Genomic DNA, 22,492 nt, shown 5'->3' on the forward strand with positions numbered 1-22,492 from the left:
GTCACATAGGACAGAACTTGTAGAATTCTACCTGAAAACAATAAAGTAAAAAAGCTGAGTCTCAGTAATAAAGGGTTGTTTTAAATTGCCAGGTAAATGTATCAGTTTCAAGCGAGTCTACTAAGTGTGAAGAGCAAGCATGCTGCAAACTCCTCCGTGTTTTCCATACTTCAGTGTTCCTCTCGGTCACTCTGTTCTCTTCCTTCTGAATCTTGCCCCTCCCCTCCCCCGAACGGTGTACCTCTTTCTCATTTCTCTTTCTCTGCCCTTGGACTCTCTTTATAGGTCTTTTCTTGAATGGTATGTGTTTGTATGAGTTTCTCTACTCAGTTTTCTCTTCTCTTGACTTTCTCCCTTCACCATTGTAGAGATTTTTTTAAATAAACATGTATAGAGTTTTGGTGGTGGTGGTTGGTGGTGGTGTGTGGGAAACTCCTGGAGTTACTTCACCTTTGCAAGCATGATTGAATTTCCTCTGTGATTCTTTAATAGACAGAAGGAAAGCTTTTCACTCCTGATCTAAGCTCCCAGATTGTGTGAAGCATTTTAAAATTTGTCTTAAATTCCTTCCTCCTGCAGTTTTGCTTCTGGAAATATCCTTTGACCATCTTCTTTAATTCTGGCTACTTCTGCTTTTCACTGAGTTACAATAAGTGGTTCATTAATTGCTTCCATGTTCATCTGAGATCCTCTTCAAAGGGTTGCATGCTTTTTCAACCACTTAATTCAAAGAACCTTTTCTTGGAAATTGTCCTTATCATTATAAAGTTGTTTTAATGACATAGTTCTCTGTGCCATTCTCAACATTAATTGTATTGTATAGCATTTGCAATATAATATACTGGGTTTTTTTGTTTTTTTTTTTTTTCTAAGTCACACTTATTGGAAATGCAAGGGCCCTGAAGTGCCTGAGTGGCTCAGTTGGTTGTGCATCTGACTCTTGATTTGGGCTCAGGTCATGATCTCACAGTTTGTGAGTCCAAGCCCTGTGTCAGGTTCTGCGCTGACAGTGTGGAACCTGCTTGGGATTCTCTCTTTCCCTGTTTCTCTGCCCCTCCCCTGCTTGCACTTGTGTGCACGCTCTCTCTCTCTCTCTCTCTCTCTCTCTCTTTCAAAATAAATAAACATTAAAAAAAAGAAGAAGAAAAGAAACGCAGAGGCCCTAGAGAGATAATACTTAGATATTTTGCTAAAGTAAAAAGAGGGTCTTCTCCCCAAATTACCTGGCACTATAAGTCAAAATAAATTGTCATTGACAAATACTATGTTATATAATCCCAGGCCTTCAAATTCCAGGAGGGTTCTTTCCTTTTGTGTTCCTTGTCACTGTATTCCTTGACAGATCACTGCCCTTTATTGACCTTCCCTTCCCATCAGCTCTTCCCTACCTAAAAATTTATTGAAAAGGGGCGCCTGGGTGGCACAGTCGGTTAAGCGTCCGACTTCAGCCAGGTCACGATCTTGCGGTCCGTGAGTTCGAGCCCCGTGTCAGGCTCTGGGCTGATGGCTCAGAGCCTGGAGCCTGTTTCCGATTCTGTGTCTCCCTCTCTCTCTGCCCCTCCCCCGTTCATGCTCTGTCTCTCTCTGTCCCAAAAATAAATAAACGTTGAAAAAAAAAATTAAAAAAAATAAAAAAATAAAAAAAAAATAAAAATTTATTGAAAAAAGAAAAAGCTATATCACCCTTTGGGTTTTTCCTTTTTAAAGATCTGTAAATAGGGGGGCGCCTGGGTGGCTCAGTCAGTTAAGTGTCCGACTGTGGCTGAGGTCACGATCTCACAGTTCATGGGTTTGAGCCCTGTGTCGGGCTCTGTGCTGACAGCTCAGAGCCTGCAGCCTGCTTCTGATTCTGTGTCTCCCTCTCTCTCTGCTCCTCCCCCGCTCATGCTCTGTCTCTCTCTCTCCTTCAAAAATAAATAAAAACATTTAAAAAAAATTTTTAAAGATCTGTAAATAGGGGCACCTGTCTGGCTCAGTTGGTAGAGCATGTGACTCTTGATCTCAGCATTGTAAAGAAGTTCGAGCCCCACATTGGGTGTAGAAATTACTTAAAAATAAAATCTTTAAAGCAAATAAATAAACCATCATAAATAAATATAGCAGCCTCTTTGTTTCATTTTAGAAAATTAAGGGGAGAAAAGACTTTACATATTATGTTAGTGGCTTTTTAAAACTTTATTTTCTGTTCCCACTAGAGGGCATTCTTTCCTCTGATTTTAATTCATAGCTTTTGTATATTTATTTTACAGAACTGCTAAATAAAAAGATAAATGAAGAGGCGCCTGGGTGGCTCAGTCAGTTAAGCGTCTGACTTCCACTCAGATCATGATCTCACGGTTCACGAGTTGGAGCCCCACATCGGGCTCTGTGCTGACAGTTCATAGCCTGGAGCCTGCTTCATTCAGATCTTGTGTCTGTCTCCCTCTCTCTCTGCCCCTCCCTCGCTTGCATTCTCGCTCTCTCTCCAAAATAAATAAAAGTTAAAAAAAATTTTTTCAAATAGATAAATGTTGAGGATATGAATGTGCTCAGATACACCTCTTACAGATAGGAGTTGTCAGAAATACACCATTCTCTTCATTTAAGTTTCATTTGTGCCAATATCAAAATTGATGTCAAACTATATTTCCTAGCATTTTTACCTCGTAAGTGAGCTTGGTTAGATGGGGGATCACAAATATCCCACCATAACTTTATGATGCTGTTTGTGCAGTTACATTTTACAGACCAGTGCTTATCCTAATTTATGTTGCAATATGGCTAAAGCTAGATTATTCAAAGGTGAGTTTGCGTATTTTATTATGTGGTTAACTCAGTTTTTGCAAGCTGTATTTAATATAGGGCAAACGAAACCTAAACATATTTTGTTAATCCAGTAGATCTCAGTGCTAACACCCAATGGTTTTCCAGCCTTGCCTCTCAAGGCAATATTTTATTTGACAGTATTTGAACTCTTGTTTCTGTTGTGACATCATGCTTTTCTGCAGGAACTTTATCCTTAACATCTAATCAGAGGCAGCTCCATTCTTCTATTAAAGAATTGATAATTTGACATGAGCCGCATATATGTTCTGTTCCAGACTTTCCTGAGCCTCCTGGTACCAGGTACGACCACAACTGCTAACCAGGAGGCTGTGCAGCAAAGAGCTAACTTTTTTTCCTCTAGTAGGAGCTGTAGATTGTGTATATTTGACACTAAGGGAGCAAATTTTGTTAGTCTGTGTTATTAAAATGAATTCAGACAGGTATACTCAGAAGGGACTCTAAGTGGGAAATCTGGGCTCTTTGTCAAAGCTAAATGAGATTTGGTAACTCAGAGTGGGAGTGGGGGGCGGGGGGAAAGGGAGACTTGGTCGCTATCAGGAAACTGCTGCAGAGCCTGTGTATGCTTCTGTGCTTTTGTTTGCAGATTTAGAGCTACTTGCAAGTAGAAGGTGGTATGGAATCTTCTACAAACTTAAGATACTCACTTAATTAGGTATTGATTTAAGCTTATGTTGACAGATTCGAAGAATTAAATTAGAAGTGTTAAATGGCAGAGCTATTACAATGAGAAGGGCAGGCTGTGTGGAAAACTGATATAAAACATTTTCACCTCCTTGATTTTTTATTCATAGTCCTCTAATCACAGAAATCCTCCATAGCATATTTGACACCATAGATAATTTATAAAGCAACTCTTATGTTTTAAGAGACCCTGCTAAGAACTTACCTATCATAATGTTTGATGGTATGGCTGAACTGTATATTTGTGTTTGAAATAATAACTTTGAATCATAAAAGTTGTGTCTATCGACTTGAAGTTAGGAAACATACATTTTAGAAACGACTCCATGGGGCGCCTGGGTGGCTCAGTCAGTTAAGTGTCCGACTTCAGCTCAGGTCACGATCTCGTGGTCCGTGAGTTCAAGCCCCGCGTCAGGCTCTGGGCTGATAGCTCAGAGCCTGGAGCCTGCTTCCTATTCTGTGTCCCCCCCCTCTGTCTGCCCCTCCCCTGTTCATGCTCTGTCTCTCTCTGTCTCAAAAATAAATAAATGTAAAAAAAAATTTAAAGAAAAAGAAACGACTCCCTGAAAAATAGTTAATATTATTTTAAAAACAATAACAACAGCCCTATTTCTTAGGATTTAATTTTTTTACGTAGTCTTTACACCCAACATGGGGCTCGAGCTCACAACCCTGAGATCAAAGGTTGCATGCTCTACTGACTGAGACAGCCAGGCATCCCAACACTGCTGTTTCCTAAAGATCTGACAGTTACTAAACTCCAGCTTGGTTGTAGGTGAAGCCTCCCACCACCTCATACCCTTATCTCTTAGGAGAGCTATGGGCATTTTTTTTTTTAATTTTTTTAGTTTATTATTAAAAAAAATTTTTTTTAATGTTTATTTACTTTTGAGAGAGATGGAGACAGAATGGGAATGGGTTAGGGGCAGAGAGAGAAGGAGACACAGAATCTGAAGCAGGCTCCAGGCTCCAAGCTGTCAGCACAGAGCCTGCTGCAGGGCTTGAACTTACAAGCTGTGAGATCATGAGCTGAGCTGAAGTTGGACGCTCAACCTACTGAGCCACCCAGGTGCCCCATTCTTAATTTTTTAAAGTTTATTTACTCAGAGAGAGAAAGAGAGAGGCAGGGAGGGGCAGAGAGAGAGACAAGGAGAGAGAATCTAAGCAGGCTCCGCACTGTCAGCACAGAGCCCGATGTGGGACTTAAGCTCATGAACCATGAGACCATGACCTGAGCCGAAATCAAGAGTTGGCTGCTTAACTCACTGAGCGCCGCAGGCACCTCAAGATCCATGGGCATTTAGATTTAGATAGCCTTGAATTATATCAGAAGAGTAAAACAGGCAAGGGATAAGCACCAGCAGACCTTTCTACTGAACGTGATGGATGCAGAGTTTGGTAGCATCACCATCCAGGGTTGCCGTAAGGTTTGTTCATGTTATATTGGTCAGCCAGCATCCCCACTGTGGGAAGGAAGGTCAGGCCTACACAGTAACATCAGATGGGACACACCAGAAAGTTAGTGTTCAAAGCTGGGTTTACCTTTCTGGCATCTTTTTAGCACAGTTCATGCTACATTTGTTTGGCAGAGTTATTGTATCCAGTTAGATTAAACTTCCATTTGTGAATCTAAGCAGTTATTTACTGCTTTTCAAGATTTTTATGTTTTATGTTTATGTTTTATGTTTAAAGCATTATCATGCCTGGCAGCTGTTTTGAATGAGCAAATTTTGAAGTATTCCATCCTTTTGCTCAAATACCATCTTTTCTGTGAAGCTTTCTTGCCCACACAATTTTTCAGTTTTCTGCTTTATTTTCCTCCATAGCACTTTCTTCTAACTTGCTTTACAGCTTCATGTGTTTTTATACCTGTCTTCACCCACCAAAGTGTTAGCAGCTTCATAGGGGCGGAGCTCTGTCTGTGTTGTTTATTGCTGTCTCCCCACCACCTAGAACATAGTAGGCACTCGATATTTATTGAATTTGCTGGAAAACTACTGGCTTGATGCCATCATTTGGCTTTCAGTGTAACTTGGTGAGATCTCAGTACATCTCTGGAAATCTTAACAATCGTGAAGGATATTTTGAGGACTGATTTAAGAGGTTGTATATAGAAGTGCCTGGGTGGCTCAGTCAGTTAAGTTTCTGACTCTTGATTTTGGCTCGGGTCATGAGATGGAATCCCTTGACAGGCTCTGCACTGAGCGTGGAGCCTGCTTGAGATTCTCTGTCCGCCCGCTGCCCCTGCCCTATTTGTGTAAGTGTGTGTGTGCACATGTACTCTTTCTCTCTCTCTCAAAAAATAAAAAATAGAGGCGTCTGGGTGGCTCAGTCGGTTAAGCGTCCGACTTCGGCTCAGGTCACGATCTCACAGTTCGTGAGTTCGAGCCCCGCGTTGGGCTCTGTGCTGACAGCTCAGAGCCTGGAGCCTGCTTCACATTCTGTGTCTCCCTCTCTCTCTGCCCCTTCCCTGCTCATGCTGTGTCTCTCTCTGTCTCAAAAAATAAAATAAACATTTAAAAAAATTTTTTTAATAAAAATAAAAAATAAAAGGTTGTTTATACTATTACTGATATCAAATTGTATACCAGAAAATATGATAACCTAGTCCTACCACATTTGAATAAAATAATGTAAGACCTTCAGGCACACCTGGCTGGCTCAGTCAGAGGAATGTGTGTGATTCTTGATCTCAAGGTCATGAGTTCAAGACCGCTCGTGTGTAGAGATTACTTAAAAATAAATAAGTATTTGTTTTAAAATTTAAGACCTTCAAGGGCACCTGGGTGGCTCAGCCGGTCAAGTGTCCAACTTTGGCTCAGGTAATGATCTCATGGTTCATGAGTTTGAGCCCCACATCGAGCTCACTGCTGTCAGTGGAGCTCACTAAAAAAAAAAAGAAAAAAATGTTTAATAAAATAAAATTTAAGACCTTCAAATTTTTCTTCTCATATAATTCTCACAGCAAACTTAATAGATGAAGAAGTGTAGTAGAGTACAATAAGTGGTTTGCCTAAGAGCCCATGGTTAATAACAAGAATCCATGTTCTTTTTTATTTATTTTTTTTTTTTAATTTTTTTTTTCAACGTTTATTTATTTTTGGGACAGAGAGAGACAGAGCATGAACGGGGGAGGGGCAGAGAGAGAGGGAGACACAGAATTGGAAACAGGCTCCAGGCTCTGAGCCATCAGCCCAGAGCCCGACGCGGGGCTCGAACTCACGGACCGCGAGATCGTGACCTGGCTGAAGTCGGACGCTTAACCGACTGCGCCACCCAGGCGCCCCCCATGTTCTTTTTTAAATAAAAACTTATTCAGTAAACATTTATTGAGAATCTGTAATCTGCCAAAACTATGCTAGTTTTCCATCTTGAACTGACAGCCCAAGGGTTGTTATAAGCTTTGTTTTTTGTTTGTTTGTTTGTTTGTTTTTTATTGAAGGGGGAGGAGACTTGAAGAAAAATTGAGGGATAGTTGAAGACGTTTTTCAAATAAATGTAAAGGAAAAGAGTGGTACTACAGATCCCCTCTGCTAGATGTGAAAGTATTACCTTTCAAGATCGCTGAGTACTCCACTCCCCCCAGAGGAAACCACTGACCAAAATTTTGTCATTCCCTATTTTCCTTTTATAGTTTCACTACATGTTTGATTTCCTAAACTAGATAGTGTTTTTGAACTTTAAAACTATATATGTTCTTTGCAGGGCGCCTGGGTGGCTCAGTCGGTTAAGCTTCTGACTCTTTCATGATCTCAAGGTTCGTGAGTTCAAGCCCTGCATTGGGCTTCATACTGACTGGAACCTGCCAGGGATTCTCTCTCTGCCTCCGTCTCTGCCCCTTCCTCGCTCGCTCTCTGTGTCTCTCTCTAAAAATAAATAAATAAATAACTTAAAAAATATATATGTGTTCTTTGAGACTTTCTTTGATACATCTGAGATTCTTGAAGTCTTTACCTATGGCTATGATGCATTTACTAATTCATTCCGTAATAGACTGTTGATGGGCCTTTGGGTTGTTAACATCCCCCCTCCCTTACCATGTTGCAAAAACTGCTGTGAACATTCTTCTCCATTCTTCTGGTACACATGGACAAAAGATTCCCCAGGGAATATACGTAAGAGTGAAACCTCAGAGTCATTGGAATTGCGCATATTTAACTTGACTAGAATGTGAACAAAATTTTCCAAGTTGTTGTGATGATGTATGCTCCCACTAGCAAAGTAGAAGTGTTTCTGTTGTATCTTCACTAGCACTCAAAATCATCAGATTTCTAGGTTTTTGCCAGACTGGTAGGTGTAAAATGATAGCTCCTGAAAATTTTATTTGTACTTCTTTGATGACTGATGAGATTGAGCATCTTTTCATATATTTATCGGTCATTTGTGTTTGTTCTTTATAGTGCCCATTGAAGTCTTTGCCCATTTTTCTCTTTTTTTTTCTTTTTTCTTTTAATATTATTATTATTATTTTGAGAGAGAGAGAGTGGGGTTGGGAGGGAGGTACAGAATCTGAAGCAGGCTCCAGGCTCTGAGCTGTCAGCACAGAGCCCAATGCAGGACTCAAACTCATAAACCATGAGATCATGACCTGAGCCAAAGTTGGACACTCAAACAACGGAGCCACCCAGGCACCCCATTTTGCCCATTTTTCTATTGGATGTCTTCTTACTGATATGCCTGCATTCTTGATGTATTCTGAATACCAAACTGTTGTCTGTCATGTATGTTGCACGTATCACCAGTTTCAGGGCCTTCTTGCTTTCCATCACTCTAGGGCATTAGAAGGTAAAGAAAAAGTCTTAATTTTAATGTGGTTTAATGTCTCTCTTTTTGGTTTCGACCATATGTATGTGTTTTAAGAAATTATTTCCTACTCTGAGCTCATATAATTATTTCCCTATATGGCCTTTGAGGGATTTTTTAAATTAAAAAATATATATTTATATGTATATAAATATATATTTATATATTTTAGATATTTTATAAAATATAAATTTTATAAATATAATTATAAATATTTTATAAAATATATTTCATTATATAAATAAATATGCAATATATTTTATTATAATATATTTTAAATATTTTATAAAACATATTATAAATAGTATAAATATAATTATATATATTATAAAGTATATTATAAATATATTATAAAAATATATATATATTTTTTAGTTTCCTTCAACATTTCTCTGTAAGCCATCCAGAATTGGTGTTTGTGTATGGGATCTGTGGAAGAGATCTGATTTTATTTTCCCCACATATGGATGATCACCTGTTCTACTACTCCCTCCTTTCCCCACTGATCTCTAGGGACTTTGTTGTCATAAAACAGATTTCAACATGGGTGTATCTGTTTTGGGCTTTCAATTCTCTTCTCATTGGTCAAATGATCTGTGTCTGTGCTGATACCATCCTGTCTTAATTTAGCTTTATAATAGCTCTTGATATGTTAAGCAGATCCCTCCATCTTATTTTTCTTCAGGAATACCTTGGTTATTTGTGGCCCTTTGTAACTTGCATAAAAATTTGAGTCAGCTTATCATGTTCCACAAAAACTTCTTTTGTGATTTTGATTAGAATTGCACTGAATCCATGACTCAATTTGGGGAGAATTATTATTTTTTTTAAGTCCTTTAATGTCTTTGAATATACATATACTTTTTTTTTTAAGATTTTTTTTTTTTTTTGAGAGAGTGTGCACATGTATGCATGCACAAGGGAAGGGCAGAGGGAGAGGGAAAGAGAATCTTTTTTTTTTTTTTTAATTTTTTTTTTAACGTTTATTTATTTTTGAGACAGAGAGACAGAGCATGAACAGGGGAGGGTCAGAGAGAGGGAGACACAGAATCTGAAACAGGCTCCAGGCTCTGAGCTGTCAGCACAGAGCCCGACGCGGGGCTCGAACTCACAGACCGTGAGATCATGACCTGAGCCGAAGTCGGACGCTTAACTGACCGAGCCACCCAGGCGCCCCAGAGGGAAAGAGAATCTTAAGCAGTCAGTGCCCAATGCAGATCCCAATGTGGGCTTGATCTCATAAGATCGTGACCTGAGCCAAAATCAAGAGTCAGACACTTACTGACTGAGTCACCCAGGTGCCCCAAGATTTTTTTTTTAAAGTAATCTCTGCACCCAGTGTAGGGTTTGAACCCACAACCATGAGATCTAGAGTCACATGCTCCACCAACTGAGCCAGCCAGGCATCCCTGAATATATTTTTACTGATTAGCTTTATAAAGGGCCATCTTTGGTTAAAGTTTTTTATATTTATTTTGAGAGAGAGAGAAAGCACCCATGGGGAAGGGACAGAGAAAGAAGGAGAGAGAGAGAGAGAGAGAGAGAGAGAGAGAGAGAGAGAGAGAGAGAGAGAATATCCCAAGCAGGCTCTGCACTGTCAGTGAGATCTAGGAGATCATGACCTGAGCCAAAGTCAGACACTTAACCGACTGAGCCACCCATGCATCCCAATTCATAGGCATTTTTTTTAATGCTGTTACAAATGTCATATTTTTTTTATTGTGGTAAAACATAAAATCTATCATTTTAACCATTTTTTGTACATACAACTCATTGGCTTTAAGTATATTCACATTGTTGCACAACCAACTCCAGAATTTTTCCACCATCCCAAACTGAAATTCTGTACCCATTTAACAACCCTACCCAGTTCCTGGTAACCACTTACCTACTTTTTCTCTGAATTTTACGAATCCTAAGTACCTCATGTGAGTACAATCTTAAATGACATGTTTTTAATAATAAATTTTTCTTTTTTGGGGTTATGAAATACAACCGATACTTTATTAAATTAGTTTTTATATTTATCAACCTTGCTTAAAATAACTATAATAATTTAGCTGTATTGGGTTTTTGCATAACCAAGCATATTACTTGTGAATAAGAGGCTTTTCCTACTATTAGGCCTGCCCATCAAGTTTTAAATTCTAATTAATTTTTTTATATTTAGATGTTGTTTGCTTCATTTTCAAATCTGTTGGTTGCCTCTTCTTTTCAAACTTCTCTTTTATTTACTTTAACCTATTAACTATTACCTCATATCCAATTCTGATATAAACTCTTTCCCAGTCTGATTCGGCTGTTTCTGCTACTTCTTTCTCATGGTGCTGTGTGTGTGTGTGTGTGTGTGTGTGTGTGTGTGTATTTTGTGTATGGATTCATACTGTGGAAGTTTATTTCTGCCAGAGGCTTGGTGGTAGTGTTTGCTCCCTTAGGACCACTTTGTTTCTTTGTTTGTTTGTTTGTTTGTTTATATTTTGTTTTTAAGTGATTTCAACACCCATCATGGGGCTCAAACTCACAGCCCTGAGATCAAGAGCTGCATGCTCCACCAAATGAGCCAGCCAGGCACCCCAGACCACTTTAAACTAAACTCTTCACCTGAGAACCATTTGGAACCATTTGTTAGTTTAAATTTGGACTCTTCACTCATTACAGGGCTGGGCTGGTTTGTGGTTATGATTTTTCAGGGCTTTTTGTTGTTGTTTTGTGCCAAGCGGGTGAGGGAATTTCACTAGGGCAAGTTTTGTAATCCCCTAGGGAGGATTTCTGGCTTGCCCATGCACTGAGAGTATATTAGGGTCTCAGCCTTACAAGGAATTGCTTGTTAGACACTCCACCTTTGGCAGACTTTGGTATTCACTTCCTGTGCTTTGTCCTGCAACGCTGTGAAAATCCAAGCTCAGATTTTTACCTGCTTTGGTAAATGAATGCTTGCCCCCTTTAGTGATTCTAGTTACCAGTTCCTCTTTCACTTGGTTTTTATCCGCCTGCTAGCTTATCAAGGCATTTTAAAAGTTGATTTTACATTTTTATCAAATATTTTAAGTTATTTTCATGAGGAATGTAAATCAGAGTAACAAATCCACCACAGTGTCAGCTATTCCCGTATCATCTATGTTGTTTCTGGTCATTTGGGAAAGGAAATTTGGGGTTAAATCTGTACTTAAAAAATGTTATAAAAATGAGATGGAGGGGCGCCTGGGTGGCGCAGTCGGTTAAGCGTCTGACTTCAGCCGGGTCACGATCTCGCGGTCCATGAGTTCGAGCCCCACATTGGGCTCTGTGCTGACAGCTCAGAGCCTGGAGCCTGTTTCCGATTCTGTGTCTCCCTCTCTCTCTGACCCTCCCCCGTTCATGCTCTGTCTCTCTCTGTCCCAAAAATAAATAAACGTTGAAAAAAAAAAAAATTAAAAAAAATATTTAAAAAAAAAATGAGATGGAGTGGGGCCTATTACAGCTGCTAATTAATGATATTTCTTTTTTTTTTAATAGGTGTCAGCTGTGATGCATGTTTAAAAGGAAATTTTCGAGGTCGCAGATATAAGTGTTTAATTTGCTACGATTACGATCTTTGTGCATCTTGTTATGAAAGTGGTGCAACAACCACAAGGCATACAACTGACCACCCAATGCAGTGCATATTAACAAGGGTAGATTTTGGTACGTATTTATTTCTCATTCTAATGGGTTGTCATTTAGAATTTTGTGTGCATGTGCGTGAAGAAGTTTAAAGGCAAGATGTTCTGAAACTATTCCCGACAGCATACATTAAAAATAACATGACTCTTACTTTTGTATTCTAAAGAATTCTCAAAATCATAGCTCAACTGTTCATAAAAGCTATTCAGATATCTATCTAGAAAACTGACACGGTATGAGATGGAAGGAGCGCCTCAGTAAAATAAATGAACTGTTCGTGCTAGCAGTACACAAGTATTCTTGCTCTGGCTGCCAGAAAGCACAGTTTCTGTTTCTGCAGTTGATTAGAAGCCCTTGTTAATCCATAAGAAAGGCTATAAATGTTTTATGCTATAATTTCTTACCTAGTCGGCACTTGGGGTTTTTTTGTTTTGAGAGCGAGAGAGACGCACGCATGAGGGAGGAAGAGAGAATCTCAGGCAGGCTCCACACTCAGCATGGAGCTTTTCTGTTTCTAGCCATCATAGTGGGTGTGAGGTGGTATCTCATATGGTTTTGATTTGCATTTCTCTGATGGCTAATAATAGTAACCATCTTTTCTTGTGCTTACTGGCCATTTGTATATCTACTTTGGAGAAATGTCTATTCAGATCCTTTGTCCATTTTTTTAATTGGGTAATATGTCTTTTTATTATTGAGTTTTAATAGTTCCTTATATACTCTTTATACAAGTTCCTTATCAGGTGGATGATTTGCAGAAATCTCCCATTTCATGGGTTGTCATTTCACTTTTTTGATGGTATGTTTTGAAGCACAAAGATTTTCATTTGTTGTTGTTGTTGTTTATTTATTTTGAGAGGGAGAGAGTGAGTGAGGGAGGGGCAGAGAGAGGGGGGAGAGAATCCCAAGCAGGCTCTGTGCTTGTCAGCGCAGAGCCTCATGCGGGGCTCAGACTCCCAAACCGTAAGATTATGACCTGAATCAAAATCCAGAGTCGGATGCTTAACTGAACTGAGCCACCCAGGCGCCCCTACAAAAGTTTTAATTTTGATGACGTCCAGTTTATCTTTTTATTTTCTTTTGTTTTGCTTTTGGTGTCATATCTAAGAAACCATTACCCGGTCTAAGATCATGAAGATTTACATTTTTGTTTCCTTATAAGAGTTTTATTGTTTTCGCTTTTACTTTTTTTTTTTTTTTAGTTATTTAAGTAATCTCTACATGCAGTGTAGGGCTCGAACTCACAGCCCCGAGATCAAGAGTAACATACTCTTTCTACTGAGCCAGTTAGGCACCCCTTAGCTTTTACATTTAGATCTTTGCTCCATGTTGCATTAATTTTTGTATATGGAATGATGAGATAGATCATTCTTTTGCATATGGATATCCAGTTGTCCCAGCATCATTTATTGAAAAAGACTATTCTTTACGCAGTGAATTGTCTTGGCATTCTTGTTGAAAATCAGTTGACCTGAGGTGGGAGGGGTAGGGGATTGGTGTAATATTGGTCACATGGTACAAAGTTTCATTATGCAAGATGAATAAGCTCTGGGGAGCTAATGTACAGTAAGGTGACCATAGTTAACAATATTATATTGTATACTTGAAATTTTTGGAGAGGACAGATCTTAAATTTTTTCAACACACACACAGGTAACTATGTAGACATGGTGATCTTTTCACAGTGCATACTGCATCAGAACATCAAGTTGTATATCATAAGTATACATAATTTTATATGTCTGAAATATCTCAATAAAGCTATTAGGAAAGTTGGTTGACCATAAATGTGTCTTTCCTTAGAGTCTCTGTCTGTTTCATTGATTTATATATCTGTCTATATGCTAGTACCACAGTCTTAACTACTGTAAACTTCTAGTAAGCTTTGAAATTGACAAGTATGAGTCTTCCAGCTTTGTTTTGTTTTTTGTTTTTTCAAGATTGTTTTGAGTATTCTAGATACCTTGAGTTTCTATGAAAGAATTTTAGGATCAGCTCATCACATTTCTGCAAAGAAGCCAACTGGGATTTTGATGGGGATTGTTTTAAGTCTGTAGATCAGTTTGGAGAGCAACGGTATTAAGTCTGCCAGTTGGTGAACATGAGATGTTTTTCCATTTATTTAGTTTGTCTTTAATATTTTTCAACAAAGTTTTGTAATTACCAGAGGTTAAGTTTTATACTTCCTTCTTTAAATGTGTTACTAAGTATTTTATTCTTCTTGTTATTGTAAGTGTATTTTTAAAGTTTTATTTTTGGATTGTTCACTGCATGTGTATAGAAAAATAATTGGTTTTTGTATGGATCTTATATCCTATGATGTTCATTAGTTCTAATAGGATCTAATTGGATTTTTTAGGATTTTCTATATGCAAGGTCATGTCATCTCCTGATTACAAATGGTTCCACTTCTTCCTTTCCCTCTAGCTGCTTTTCCTTTCATTTTCTTGCCTAATTACTAGACCATCCAGTAAAATAATGAATAGAAATGGCTAAAGCAGACACTCTTGTCTTGTTCCAGGTCTTAGGGGGGAAAACATCCAGTCTTTCACCAATAAGTGTGATGTTAGCTATAGTTTTTTTGTAGATGTCTTTTATCAAGTGAAGAAGTTTTATTGATTTTTATATATTTATCCCCACCTATCCCAAATATACCTGGCAAGTCTTATACATATAATAATGTGTGTGTGAGTGTGAGTGTGTGTGCACAAGTGTGTATGGGCAAATACTTTTAAGATAGCCTAAATCTTTCTAAAAATGAATGTGAACAAATCTCTCACATAGCAAATGTTCTCTCTTATAAAATTTTCTCTTATAATGTGCTATTTTTAAAAAAAATTCTTATGTTTATTTTTGAGAGGGAGAGAGACAAGAGCACAAGCAGGGGAGGGGCAGAGAGGGAGACACAGAATCTGAAGCAGGCTCCAGGCTCCGAGCTGTCAGCACAGAGCCTGATGCAGAGCTCAAACTCATGAACCGCGAGATCATGACATGAGCCGAAGTCGGATACCCAACTGATTGAACCACCCAGGCGCCCCCTCATATCCTATTAAATTAAGCATTTGTTTCATGTTAAGTATAGTTCTTTGGAATGAAGTGACGTAACATACTAAATATACTTTCAAATGCATTTCCTTTTGTGTTACTAATGGAGGAAAATAAACTTATTTCTTGAGATGTACTAATGAGGCAAACAGATTATTCCCATAGAATATCACTAATTCATCAGTTCTTCAGTAACCAACATGGACAGAGTCTGTTGTGGTAGTACTCCATTCAAGTTAGCATTTTTGCTCAGGGTCCTTCCTGCTGTAAGAATGGTGTGTGCTTTAGACAGATAGCTGCGTCTGGGGTTTGGCATATTGATCACATTTGCCTATTCCGAGCACTTGTGTTCTTGTATTATGATATGCCCTGCTGATTCTTTTTTTTTTTTTTTTTAAGATTTTATTTTAAGTAATCTCTGTACCAAATGTAGAGAACTAAACTCACAACTCACACTCTGCCGACTGAGCCAGTTGGGCACCTCTCCCTCTGCTGATTTCTTTGTGTTGACACTGGCTTTGGTACAGTAGCCACAGAGATAAAGAAAAAATAAATTACAGTAAAATTAGAACTAGATGTGAAATGAGAGATGTTTCAGAATTAAATGAAGGGAGGGGGCCTGGCTGGCTCAGTCAGAAGAGCATGTAACTCTTGATCCCAAGGTCGTGGGTTCAAGCCCCACATTGGGTATAGAGGCTACTTAAAAATATCTTAAAAAAACATTCAAAGTTAAATGAAAGGATAAAAAGTTGTTTGTTTTTCTCTCTTTTTAAAAATTTTTTAACGTATATTTGTTTTTGAGAGAGAGATGGGGCACCTGGGTGGCTCAGTCAAACATCTGACTTCAGCTTCAGTCATGATCTCACAGTTTGTGGGTTTGAGCCCCCATGTTGGGCTCTGTGCTGACAGCTCAGAACCTGGAGCCTGCTTCCAATTCTGTGTCTCCCTCTCTCTCTGCCCCTCCCCTGCTCATGCTCTGTCTCTGTCTCTCTAAAACGAACAAACGTTAAAAAAAAATTTTCTTTATTTTTGAGAGAGAGAAAGAGCATGAGCAGGGGAGGGGCAGAGAGAGGGAGACACAGAATCCAAAGCAGGCTCCAGGCTCCGAGCTGTCAGCACAGAGCCAGATGCGGGGCTTGAACTCACGAACTGTGATGTGAGATAATGACCTGAGCTGAAGTCGGATGCTCAACCAACTGAGCCACCCAGGTGTCCCTGTTTGTTTTTCTCTTAAGGAAATAATAGCTATGTGGGTGAAAAAGGAATTTTGGAGGGGTGGCATGGAGTCCCAGGCAAAATAGGGATGTTGCACATATGAGGTACCTAAGCACTCTTTGACAGGGTGAGGTTTTTGGAGATTTCAGGGACACTGTTGTTTTACATTATTGTACCTACCATATGTTTACATTTTCATGTGATAAAAGAAAACAATAATGATTATATCTCACTGCAGTTCCATTTTATTTTTCAGATTTGTACTATGGTGGGGAAGCTTTCTCTGTAGAGCAGCCACAGTCTTTTACTTGTCCCTATTGTGGAAAAATGGGCTATACGGAGACATCTCTCCAAGAACATGTTACTTCTGAGCATGCAGAAACATCAACAGAAGTGGTAAGTGAAGAAACCTTGTATCTAAAGTGATGTGTTAACGTACATCATTTCTAACAAAAGTAAAGCCAGGTCACTATCCTCTGTCTCCTACTAAGTGTACTGATACTGTTTGCATAATAATTATTAAAATGCTCTTTTAACAGCAAGTTTTACACATCCTAGGAGGTTGCATGTGTGCAAGATAACACGCTTCATTTATTCACACTAGCCGTTCTCGCCCTGTTGCTAAAAGCACAGTGTGGAATCTTGACCAAATTCAGGAGCCCTTAGCAAATGTACTGTGAACAGGTTAAAAGCACCCCACCCTGAAGCACAGCTCTTTCTAAAAAGCAGGTATTCTTGCTACCTGCTTAATTTTTCTTCTACAAGAATGCCTTCATAATGAAATTTTAAAATTTTAAGTCATAAGTAATAATCCATTGTCACATCTCATTGTAACATATCGCTTACTTTGTTTTTATTAGGTCAGATCTCTTGGTTCATTGGTCGGAGCTCTAAGGTCCCTACAAGTTCCTTCTACTCTAATCTTTCCCAACTGGCTACGAGCCAAAGACCTGGAATAATGCACAAAGGAAATCTTGCCTTGAAAGCTTTTTGGGTATTTAACTTGACATCTGAGTCAGCATATATTCAACTTTTAAGAAACGATAAAGTACACCCAAAAGAGCACCTTTCCCCCCCTTTACTATTGGTAATAATAGATAAAGTGAGAGATAGAAATGGAACTGTAGGTCTGGGATTTGGAGAATTTTGGCACAAGCAATTGCACATTGCATCAACTAATAAGCCCCTAAATGTATTCAAAACAAATTAGCTGAAACTCAAGAAATAGGGTGTCCGAGGACATATAGCTGCTGAGGGGCAGAACCTGGTGTTTGAAGTCAGCCAGAGTCCCTCTGGGTTGTAGAGTCCCTACTTAACCATTGTCCTGTTTTATCTCTGCTACAGCCCTGCTGTTACAGCTGTGAGTACTACAAGGTTCACTTTTATTCCCATTCACACTGCTTAGTTGGATGCTTAAAGTTGCTTATAAGGTGTGTAGTTCAACCATTTGGTAAATTGACATTATGTAGTCCCAAAGCCAAATTTTCATATCTAACAGCTCAGAACTGCTCTCATCTGGAGCCTCAGAACACTGTTGACACATTTTACTACTGTTCTTAATTTGTTGTTCTTATTTTGTAAAGGTGACTTTGCTTCCTTTTGGTTCAGTCCCAGATACCAGTATGAGGAATGTGGACTTGATCGCATCTCATCCTCGTTGTTGTGGGAAATTTGGAATAATTTCTTTTTGACTTAATTTCTGTTACTGGATACAACAGAGAGGGGTTTCTCTTACTGAACCAGGCATTCTTAAAATCTTTACTAGCCAGTAGGCCCTGGGATAGTACTTCATCACTCCACTGGGGCAGGACAGCTACTCAGTTTTCCACACCCCAAATTGGAGAATCCAGCAGAAAGTTAAGTCCTTCCATGAGCGAAAAGCTAGTCTTTTGAAATAAGAATGAGTAGTTCTGCCTCAGCAGCTTTGCCTTGATTTTTTTTTTCCTGTAAGTAAATACTCATAATTTGTTTACACTCCTCTACACCTGATTCACAGTTTGAAAATTAAATATTTACCATCTACAAATGGTTTAGTGGTCTGTCTCTTATAAGGCATGTTCAGTATGTGCCTTTGTTAAGTTCCCAAGCTTTTGGTACATAGTTCAAGACAGTGGCCATACTGTTTTTAAATTGGTTTTTGTGGAGTATTTTAAGGCTTGCTCCCTCCTCATCAGCCCTTAGTCTGCATGAACACCACATCTGCCCTCTGTTTCCACCCAGGCGTTTCAAAGTGAAAAATGGCAAGCAAACAAGAATCTTTGATATGAAGGTACAGGGTTTTTTCTTCCTCAAATCTTGTGAGTCCTGTCCTCTTCAGTCCAGGGCTGGCACCACATATGGCTTACTGACTAGTGTCCGTTCTGAAGGATTGGTGCCTATGCCACCAGTTATTAAGTATTTTGAGTGCCTCTCTGCATGCGTGTGAAGCATTTATAAATGTCCAGGTGATGTTACTAGGTGTCCCTCTCACCCCACCGCCCTCCCCAGTGTTTTGCCAAGGTCATGGTTAGTCAAACGTGGAAAACTTCTGGAGTTCAAGAGTGACTCGTGTTATTTTGGTGGGGGACTCATATGTACCCCATTTTCTATTCCTATCTACATTTTTCTTTCCTTTTTTTTTTCTTTTTTTTCTTCTTTGTTTTTTTGTTTTTAGAGAGAGAGAAGACACAAGTGAATGAGGGGCAGAGAGAGAGAGAATCACAGGAGTGGGAAAGAATCACAGGAGAATCACAGGCAGAGACAGAGAGAGAGAGAAGCGAGGCTTACCTCAAGTGGGGCTTGAACTCACAAACTGTAAAATCATGACCTGAGCTGAAGTCAGATGCTTTAACAACTGAGCCACCGTGGTGCCCCACCTACGTTTTTCTTTCTAAATGCTTAATGTGCTGTCTTGCTTTGCTCCTGTGTTTCTTCCATGTGTCGGCTAGGCCACCAGTTTGTAACTTCATGGGACTTAAGGATCTCACTCCTCTAACCAGCATCCATTTGGAACATTTAGGGGTAAAAGAATGTCACTGTAGGTTATTGTCACCACTAGTAAGCATTTACTGATACCTGACATAGCTGGTAAGAAAGTCTACTGAAGGTTAATGTTTAAAACAATTTTGTAGGGGCGCCAGGGTGGCTCAGTCAGTTAAGTGTGTGACTTTGGCTCAGGTTAGGATCTCATAGTTCATGAGTTTAAGCCCCGCATCGGGCTCTGCACTGCGGAGGCTGCTTGGGATTCTCTCTATCCCCTCTCTCTACCCTGCCCCCACTCTCTCTCTGTCTTTCTCAAAATAAATAAATAAACATTTTTAAAAAAGAAAAAAATACAACAACTTTGTAGACAACTTTATAACCTTGTCTATATGTCTCTGTTTTCTTTTTCAAATAGGGACTCTAAAGGCCCCATATAAGATTTGCCCCCCTTCTTAAGATTAATTTGGGATTACTCAAGAGACTTTGATTTTGAGGGTATGGAGGACCCTTCAAAACCAGATACTATGAAAAACAACATCTGACATAGAATGAGTGAGGGTGATTACTAGTTAAAAATTTAAGAAGTGGATTGGGCATAGCCTCAGGAGTCTGTTTGTTTTTTTTTTTCTAAGCTTTTATTTGTTTATTTTGAGAGAGAGCAGGCGAGCAAGCACAAGCAGGGTAGGAGCAGAGAGAGAATCCCTCACTGTCAGCAGAGAGCCCGATGCAGGGCTTGAACCCACAAACCATGAGATCCTGACCTGAACTGAAACCAAGCGTTGGATGCTTAACCAACTGAGCCACCCAGGCAGCCCTCAGGAGTCTCTATGTAAACACTAAACATGGTAAACAATGTGATCTTGAGATTAAGCACAAGTTCTTAAAATCCCGCATAGTTACCACGAGATTTGGTAGATTGGGTAGATTGGGTAATGGAAAGAATTAAGAGGGGAAGTGTAGTACAGTATGTAATTTTAAAATCCATCAATCTAGTAGCAGAAGTGAGCAGTAGTGGTCAAATGGGATTGCAGATACGAAGGGTTATTGAGGAAGTGTGAGGATGGTGGAAGAAACATGGTAGGTAGAAAAACTTTTCTTCGGACATAAAAGAAGTGACTCCTGAATTTTTTCTTAAATGCTATGTATTTGAGCTTGCACTGTAGCTAGTTTGAAAGCCGTCAGAGATTTTGTTTTTAGATGAAATGTTCTGCTACATTTCATTAATGACATGTAGTTAGCTTGCTCTCAGTTGTTAAAGTAAATCTCTTGTAATTTATCTGAAGAATATTATTATGCTTAAAAGATAAAAGCACTTTTTGGTTTACCAACATTTTCTTCCCTCTTCCAGAAATGTATGTATTAATGTATTATTCTGTTCATAATAACAGCTGTCGTCTGATAGGTCATTGCTGGGAACTTCTTGCTTTCTATTTTTCATTTGATTTACTCATTTTTATTACTTTCCAGAAAAGGGGTTAGGGTAGTGTCCAGCTTTTAGGTGCTCTTCATTTATGTTACTGATAACGTTACCCCCACCCCTTTTTAATGTTTATATATTTTTGAGAGACAGAGTGCAAGCGAGGGAGGGGCAGAGAGAGAGGGAGACACCGAATCCGAAGCAGGCTCCAGGCTCCGAGCTGTCAGCACAGAGCCCAACACAAGGTTTGAACCCACGAACTGTGAGATCATGACCTGAGCCGAAGTCAGACAGACGCTCAACTGACTGAGCCACCCAAGCATCCCTCCAACCCCCCCCCTCTTTTTAAAGTTTATTTATGGGGCCCCTGGGTGGCTCAGTCTGTTGGGTGTCTGACTTCGGCTCAGGTCGTGATCTCGCCATTCGTGAGTTCGAGCCCCGTGTCGGTCTCTGTGCTGACAGCTCAGAGCCTGGATCCTGCTTGGGATTCTGTGTCTCCTTCTCTCTCTGCCGCTTCCCCGCTTGTGCTCTGTCTCTCAAAAGTAAATAAATGTTAAAAAAAAGTTTTAGGGGCGCCTGGATGGCTCAGTCGGTTAAGCGTCTGACTTCAGCCTGGGTCATGATCTCGCAGTCTGTGAGTTTGAGCCCCGCGTCGGGCTCTGTGCTGACAGCTCAGAGCCTGGAGCCTGCTTCTGATTCTGTGTCTCCCTCTCTTTCTGCCCCTCCCCTACTCATGCTCTGTCTCAGAAATAAATAAACATTAAAAAAAAAAATTAAAAAATAAATAAATAAAAAATAAAAAAAGTTTAAAAAAATTTTAAAAAATAAAGTTTATTTATTTATTTTAAGAGAGAGAGCGAGCAGGGGAGGGACAGAGAGAGAGGAAGAATCCCAAGCAGGCTCTGCACTGTCAGCATGGAGCCCTATGAGGGGCTTAAACTAACCAACCTGTGAGATCATGACCTGGGCCCATCAAGAGTCAGATGCTTCATCAACTGAGCCACCCACACGTGCCCCCATTTCCTCCCCTTTTTAATGAAGACTTAGGTGTGTTCTTAACAAAAGGAGTTTAGTTTTGAAATAGTATGGTTGTACTGTGTTTTATTTATAAGAACTAAAAATCACGGAGAAAGAATGATTTTGGAAATTTCCCATAGTCTGACTTTAGACAATTTTATTTTGAGTAATAATTCTTGGGGCACCTGGCTGGCTCAGTCAGAAGAGCATGAGACTCTTGGTCTCAGGGTTGTGAGTTTGAGCCCCACGTTGGGTGTAGAGATTACATGCATACATACATACATACACTTTAAAAACTAATGACAACAGTTCTTACGGAGAAAAACGATGGCATAAAAGGACCTTTGAATTTTTTTTCATGATTCAGAATAATCGGTTTTAGCTGGTAACTGACTTAATATTTAAACAGTTGTTTGAATGTCATAGAGCACAGAATAGTTTATCTATTGGCAATTTGTACTAAACAATTTGTGGCATTTGTACTAAACAATTAGATGCATTTGATCTCTAAATTAAGCAAGCAAGAAAGTATTAGATCAAATATTCCAGCCAAATTAACATGATAGATATGATTTATTCATGAAGGCGATGAGAAGTGACATCTGTTTTAAACTGTCTATAGGACTTTTAAATCCTGATCATCAATCTATCTGTATTTCATTGAGAGACTGTTTTAATATGTCGATATGTAGAGCTAACTTCCGCACTTATTTCCTTATTAGGGGCAACAGTGGAGTGAACCAGTTTGTACATATCTTTTAATCTAATTTTATACACTTTCTTAAACATTGTAACTACCTTCTTACCCTTTTAATCAGATAATCAGGAAAGGTAAGCATTTAAAAGCCAAACTCACATTGAAAGAAAAAAATACGTTTTGACTCT

The 22,492-nt window shown here is 39.2% G+C and overlaps 1 protein-coding gene across 2 annotated transcripts in view; it reads left to right on the forward strand.

Annotated features, from left to right (window-relative positions):
• KCMF1 (potassium channel modulatory factor 1) overlaps positions 1-22,492 on the forward strand; it is a 79,083-nt gene that overhangs the window by 36,685 nt on the left and 19,906 nt on the right. Inside the window, exons 1-3 of one of the 2 annotated variants that reach the window (XM_047068592.1) lie at positions 3,039-3,105; positions 11,806-11,973; positions 16,469-16,608. In XM_047068592.1, coding sequence (XP_046924548.1) covers positions 3,054-3,105; positions 11,806-11,973; positions 16,469-16,608 — 360 coding nt within the window. In that variant the 5' untranslated portion in view covers positions 3,039-3,053. Of the gene's footprint in view, positions 1-3,038; positions 3,106-11,805; positions 11,974-16,468; positions 16,609-22,492 lie in introns of those variants that run through there. The other variant, XM_047068593.1, reaches the window with a different exon arrangement.

Source organism: Lynx rufus, unplaced genomic scaffold, assembly GCF_022079265.1.
Source record: "Lynx rufus isolate CCGP_SWC_20201006 ecotype Redwood Valley unplaced genomic scaffold, mLynRuf1.p SCAF_8, whole genome shotgun sequence".
Taxonomy (NCBI): Eukaryota; Metazoa; Chordata; class Mammalia; order Carnivora; family Felidae; genus Lynx; species Lynx rufus.